Source organism: Chiloscyllium plagiosum, unplaced genomic scaffold (assembly GCF_037043375.1).
Source record: "Chiloscyllium plagiosum isolate Xiang-an unplaced genomic scaffold, Cpla_swu_hap1 HiC_scaffold_39, whole genome shotgun sequence".
Classification (NCBI taxonomy): Eukaryota; Metazoa; Chordata; class Chondrichthyes; order Orectolobiformes; family Hemiscylliidae; genus Chiloscyllium; species Chiloscyllium plagiosum.
The window spans coordinates 31,108,632-31,115,755 of record NW_028270177.1 but is presented as its reverse complement, the minus strand read 5'-3'; the positions used below and the strand labels follow the sequence as shown (position 1 = coordinate 31,115,755).

The following is a 7,124-nucleotide window of genomic DNA, read 5'->3' as shown; positions in this document are numbered from 1 at the left end:
CCAATACTGGAGAGGTCAAAAATCAGAGGGATAACAGTCCACAAACAGGACTGGCAGCATCTCAGGAGATGGTAACATTAGGAATCCACCTGGATACTTGTCCAGAGAATCTGTACTGACTGGAAACACCAACTGTTTCTCCCTCAGACACTGCCACATCTGAGCAGTTCCACCAGCACATTCTGCAAACAGTGATTTAATCAGAATAGAAAGCCCCTTTCCAAGATGGTCATCAATCCCCTCTACTCACTGGAAACAGCAAACAATATCTTCCATAACCCAATCATTCAGGAAGCTCACTTCAAGGACTGGGAGGCTAAACTCAGGGATTGTACCCAGGGATAGTTTAAACTAAGAAAGGATGCAGAAACAAACCAGGTCCAGATAGAAGACACCATGAATCACTGCTTTATTGACTCATTCAATCACCAGTTGATGGGTGTTTGCTTGTGTCTCCTGTACAGGAACAAGGCCAGCAATGAAGCAAAAATCAGACAGACAGCTATCACAGTCAGGACCATCACAACCAGCTCTGACTCCACACCTACAAAACAAGGAGAAACCAATGGTTACTGAGGGAAAACAGGGACAGAAAGGGAAACTAGCAGGCAGCCAACTCACCACTTGGAGACCTCTCCTGCATCCTTCCGTCACCCTCAGTCAGAGGCTGAGTTGGCAGGTTGGTCAGCTCAGTATCCAGAATGATCAGGGGGCCAAGTGAGGCCTCTCCTTCCCACTTCAATCCAGCTTCACTCTCTGCAGGATCAAACACCACAGTCAGGGAGGGGGTGTGGGGAATGGGGTGAGGGGAGATCCCCAGTATCTAGAGGGCAATGTCCTACCAGCTTTAGTGCCAAGGTCTCTCCTTCTTCTGGAGGGGATCAGGATCTCCCTTGTGCTCCCACAGTTCCCCACATGGCAACAGGCACAAATGTCACTGTCCGACTCCTCCAATGGGGTCCAGCTAAACAAGAGAAACAGCCCATCAACCACATGGTGCATCACCTCTCCCAACAACAACATCCCTCAGGGACAGTGAGAGGGAACTTACATATTCTGCAGCTTCTGGAAAGTACAAGCCTTGTTCCTGGAATCTCCCTGATCCACTGCAGCAACTCTCAGGTGACAGGTGATGAACATCTGAGGGACACAGAACAAGTCAGTGTTTAGTGACTCCCTCCCCATTGTGGAGAAGCACATCACCAGATTCCTCTTACCAAAGATCGCTCATCTCCATAGAAACGGAAGGCATCCAGGTCAAACCGGAGCTTGTCCAGCTCCCGCCCGTCTCTCGGCAACACAAAGGTTGAAAAGGAGTCCTCAGCTTTGCTGTCCAGGAGGCAACTGCAGATGGACAAAGGGCCATGAAGTGAATGGAGTGAAGCCATTGAGATGGGAGCAGCTGGAGAAAGCAGAGAGCTCCTTACCCATTGTAGTCAATGATGCTGTATCTCGGGGTGGAGTCCTTGTCTGGGCTCAGTGTAGCTACACAGCTATCAATGTACAGCTTCAGGGGCACATGGTTGGCCATTGAAACAGATGCCTCAATGTGAATGAGGTCTCCCAGGGAGTAGACAGTGGAAGTGCGCTCTGTCAGCCAGTCACCTGAAGTACAGCAAGACAAGGGTTGGAGCCAATGGGTACAACTCCCAGAGAGAGACACCAGGAGATCCCTCCCCAGCCACCCATCACATACCATTCATTAGACGCAGGGAGAATGACAGATGCCCTTCTCCAGACCTGGTGGAGCTGAATGGGATCCAGGTGGGCTTGATGGGATTGCTGCTCACATTGCCCTTCCTGGGGGAAGGAGACAGGGCAGCCATTTTAGGTCAGTGTCAGACAACAACAGCAGGGGATCATATTGACAATCCAGTAAAGATTCTCACCTCAAATAATGACATTTAATGGGAACAACAGCACCATTGGTTCTCACAATGACAGATCCAGGATAGTTTGGGATGTGGGTCAGGTGGGTTGTGTAGACCAGGAAATTTTCAGTCATCTGTAAGACACCAGGTTAAAGAATGAGAGGCTGATCTGAAATGAGAAGGATCTACACAATGTTTACAATGACACCGTCCCATTGTGACAATTCTTTACGGAGCGCGACAGGCTCAGGGCCAGGAGACTGCTTTCCCACACCAAGCTGGAGAGACCAATATTCAAGTGCAAGAGTTCAGGGGTTAGTCATTTAAGATCAACTTAATGTATTACAAAATGCCAAATATCAGGATGGGAATTCCTGATGCAAATGTTGGTTAAAAAGATGCGTTGGGCTCCCAGGCAGAGTTAGAGATAAATATTGATGGAAGAGGGACATGGTGGTTAGCACTGCTACCTCACAGCACCAGAGACCCAGGTTCAATTCCCACCTCAGGCAACTGAGTTTGCTCCTTCTCCCTGTATCTGCTTGGGTGTCCTCCCACAATCCCAAAAGTGTGCAGGTTAGGTGAATTGGCCATGCTAAATTGCCCCTAATGTTTGGTGAAGGGGTAAATGTAGGGGAATGGGTCTGGGTGCGTCACCTTTCAACATGGACTTGTTGGGCCAAAGGGCCTGTTTCCACACTAAGTAATCTAATTTTTAAAAATGGTGATTGTTAACACAGGAACAAGGCTGCAGGGATCTTTCTGACATCAACTCTCGATGTTCTCAGGAAACCTCCAGATTGTGAGCAGAGATTGCTAGCAGAATACCGAGAGATTAATAGCAAGGAGACAGAAGAGTAGAGGAAACAACAATTTACTGGTATTAAATAAAATGACTTTTACCAACAGGTCAAAATGTAGAGCTCCTCAAGGAGGAGAGAGTCAATTTATTCATAAAAAGCTCCCAGTGGAAGGGAATCAAGTCAATTTGTCTTATGGGAATGGAACTACTTTCCCTCAAACTAGCCACAGGCCATGCTGTGATGAGTTAGTTCCTGTGACCTCCCTATTGAGAAAAGAATCACTGTCAAAAACCACACTTCAGAAGGTCACTGAACCAAATTTGGAGAATGTTCATAGTATCAAAACACCATCCACATATCACCACATGATATGTACTTCATACTGAAAACATACATTGTAACAGAACAACCCCTGTAATCAGGAGATTCTAAACCAATGAGAATGGGAGCACAAGGCTAGAGATAGAGAACAGTTCAGGCACAGACAATCCAGGAGAGGAACCTGGACTGAGGATTTGAGAAAGCAGGAGAATGATATAGAGAAGGACCAACGATCTCTCAGCCAGGAAGCTTCTGCAGCCCAAACTTCCAGCAAGTGTAGACAACCCCCATTACCTGCAATCTGCTGCCACACTCATGCAGCCCATAGTCAAAGAAGACAGTCTGGTTCTCAGGGTAGACCCTGGTTGGCCGACAACCTGCTATCCCCAGGGTCAGGTCAGCAGCTTTAATGAGGTGCCTGGTTCCAAATAAATCCAGCTGGGCCCTGACCAGCAGGTTGTGCTCTCCACACTGTACCATCACAGTCTGCAGTGGGGACACACTCCCAACCTCAGACATTCGGAAACTAGAACCAATGGGACCCCCATGAGGAGGCACTCTCTCAGGAACAGGGCTGGCTCTCACTATTGTCCATGGAAACCTCTGGCTCAGAAACTGGTGCCATGTTTCAGAGCAACAAACAGCTCCAACTAACACCAACAAAGGGAACAAACCCCTCACTACACAATCACCCATGATCACAAACAACACAACTATCCCCACACACCCCCAACCAGCTACTTTTATACACACAACCTGCTCTCACCTGACACCAATGAGACCAGACGCTGCAACATTGAACCAATCAACCAGCCCCAATCTCTACAATTTCCACCAATGACTGAACTCATTGAGTTATGACCAGGAGGGCCTATTTCATTTGGACCAATAGGAATGGCTGTGAGCTGCTGTGCTGTCACCTGACTGAATTCAGCTCCACAAGGTCTCATGGTGAAGGCCCCATGGATACAATCATCAAACATAGCTCATTGATCCAGGAGGGTGTCTGCTGGGTCCTGTCCCCCTCACCCGAGAGAACTGACAGTGAGACCCACGTAGAGATTGTCTGAGGATGAGGTTTTGGTAGTACAAAGGGATTGACCTTATACTACACCTCCCCCTGGCAGTGTTTGATAGAGTCTATATAGAAGAAGCTTTATTCTGTATTTAAATTTGTCATGTCCCAGTCTGGGGAGTGTTTGATCGGGACAATGCAGTGAGAACTTTACTTTCACTTTCCTTTTAATTCATAGACTCGAGGCAGTTTTACTCTGTATTTCACCACGTGCTGTCTCTGTCCTGGGAACCTTTGATGGGGACAGCTTTCCTTCCAGTTTTCAAGAAAAGTGGAAGATTTCGTTTCAGTTGGAAAGAGTAGAATCTTTTACTCTGTTTCTCAATCCAGGGACATCCCTGAGTTAAAGTGTTTGATGTAGACAGTGTAGCTATACATTTAGTTCAAAGGTGTAGAGACAGCTGTCTGTTCAGTGACAATGAGCAGAGGAAGCTCATGTATCGTGTCCCACACTGACCTTGCTCTGGTGGAGTTTGTTGGGGGATGGTGTTGAGGGAGAAAGTGAGGACTGCATATTCTGGAGGTCACAGTCAAAGTGTGTGGCCCTGGAAAAGCACAGCAGGTCATGCAGCATCTGAGAAGCAGGAGAGTCGGTTTCGGGTATAAGCCCTTCATCATGATTGTGGATTGGGAAAGGGGGCTTAGAGATAAATAGAAGGTTAGGGGTGGGGGCAAGGTAGCTCAGATTGCGATAGATAGATGCCTTGGGGATGGGTAGATGCAGGTGCGGGGTGTTCAGAGAATTTTATATTCACTCTAAAAGGGAAGATGGGGCAGCATAGTGGCATATTGGTAAGCACTACACCAGGGACAGGGGTTTGATTCCAGTCTCGGGCGACTCTCTGTGTGGAGTTTGCACACTGTCCTTGTGTCTGTGTGGGATTACTCTGGGTGCTCTGGTTTCCTGCCACTGTCTAAAGATGTGCAGGTTCGGTGGATTGGCCATGCAAACTTTCCTCAGGGATGTGTAAGTTAGATGCATTAGTGAGGGGACATGGAGAGGAGTAGGGGAGGGGAATGAGTCTGGTTGGGTTATCTTTCGGAAGGTCAGTGTGGACTTGTTGGGCCAAATGGCCTGTTTCCATTCTGTAGAGATTGTATGATTCTAGATAAAGATGGATAAATCCCTAGGAGCTAATCAGGTGTCCCCTCGACCTCGGAGAAGCGAGGGAAATGATTGCTGGGCCCCTTACTGAGAGATTTCTATCATTGATAGTTGCAGGTGAGGTGCCGGAAGATTGGAGGTTGGCTAACACGTTGTCATGATTTAAGAAAGGTGCTAAGGAAAAGCCAGGGAATATAGACCGGTGAGCCTGACATCAGTGGTGGGCAAGTTGTTGGAGGGAATCCTGAGGGACAGGATTCATATGTATTTGGTAAGCCAAAGTCTGATTATGGATAGCTAGCATGGCTTTGTGCGTGGGAAATCATGTCTCATGTACTTGATTGAGTTTGTTGAAGAAGTAACAAAGAGGATTGATGAGGGCAGAGTAGTGGACATGATTGATATGAACTTCAGTAAGGCATTCAACAAGGTTCCTCATGGATGACTGGTCAGCAAGGTTAGATCTCATAGAATACAGAGATTTGGATACAGAACTGGCTGGAAAGTAGAAGATATAGGGTAGTGGTGGAGGATTGCTTTTCAGAGTGGAGGTCTGTGACCAATGGTGTGCCATAAGGATCGAAGCTGGGTCCATACTTTTCATCATTTGTATAAATGATTTGAATGTGAACATAGGAGGTATCGTTAGTAAGTTTGCAGATGACACCAAAATTGGTGGTGTAGTGAACTGCGGAGGAGGTTACCATGATCCAATGTGATTGGGCCATGTCGATTTCACCAGTTTCTTCATTTCCCCTCCTCCCAGCCCCACCACGTCCTATTTTTCTCTCAGGCATCTTGAGGGCATCCCCTCATTTCTGATGAAGAGCTTGTGCATGAAGCGTCGTCTCTCTTGTTCCTCAGATGCTGCCTGAGCAGCTGTGCCTTTCCAGCAACACACTTTCTGACTCTGATCTCCAGCATCTGCAGTCCTCACTTACTCCCAACTGAGCACGTGCACTGAGAAATTGCAATTGGAGTTCAATGTTGATCAGTATGAGGTGTTACATAATGGGAAGTGACATCAAGGTAGGAGTTTCATGATAAATGTTCAGGCCTGAAGGAGTGTAGTGGAACAGAGGGACCTTGGAGTTCAGGTGTACGGTTCTCTGAAAGTGGAGTCACAATAGACAGGGCAGTGACGGCAGGTTTTGACACACTGGCCTTCATCAGTCAGGGCATTGAGTAGAGACGTTGGGAAGTTATGTTGCAGTTATACAGAATGGTGACGAGGCCTGCACTTAGAATATTGTGTTCAGTTTTGGTCACCTTGCTGTAGGAAAGATGTTATTAAACAGGATAGAGTGCAGAAGGAATTTACAAGGAAGTTGCCAGGACTCAGGGTGTGAGTTGGAGGGAGAGGTTGCACAAGCTCGGACTTTTTTCTTTAGAGCAAAGGAGCCTGGGATGGGAATCTTATGGAAGTGTAACATGTCAAGAAAGGTATGGATGGGATGAATGTGCTCAGTCTTTTTCCCAGGGTTGAGGAGTCAAGGACTAGAGGGCACCAGTTTAAGGTTAGAGGGAAAAGAATGAAAGGGAATTGAGGGGCAATGATTTCACACAGAGGGAGGTCCGCATATGGAGTAAGAAGCCAGCAGAGGTGGTTGAGGCAGGTACATAAACAACGTTCAAAGTGCATTTAGACAAATTCATGGATAGGAAAGGATTAGAAGGCTACGGGCCATGTACAGGGAAATGGGGTTAGTGGGGATGGACATTTTCATAGGCAAGGACCAATTTGCCAAGGGGAGGAGGTTCCACAATTTCCCCACCCTCAATGATGGGGGAACCCAGCACAAAGGATAAGGCTGAAGCATTTGCAACAACCTGCAGCCAGTAATCTCCAAAGGGCCAATCCATTGTAGTCCCCAGCATCACCGATACCTGTCTTCAGTCAGTACTATTGACTCCACGTGACAGAGAAACAGCTGCAGATATTGGATACT

The 7,124-nt window shown here is 47.3% G+C and overlaps 1 protein-coding gene across 1 annotated transcript; it reads right to left on the bottom strand.

Moving 5' to 3' along the window:
* Positions 1-425: 425 nt before the first annotated feature.
* On the bottom strand, positions 426-3,514 carry LOC122545454 (zona pellucida sperm-binding protein 3-like). Its single transcript, XM_087981203.1, has 8 exons — positions 3,290-3,514; positions 1,890-2,005; positions 1,697-1,800; positions 1,428-1,605; positions 1,218-1,344; positions 1,052-1,140; positions 843-964; positions 426-544 (listed from the first exon to the last, which is right to left on the bottom strand). Exons 1-8 carry the CDS (start codon positions 3,512-3,514, stop codon positions 426-428), a joined length of 1,080 nt encoding a protein of 359 aa, XP_087837329.1.
* Between the last annotated feature and the right edge of the window lie 3,610 nt (positions 3,515-7,124).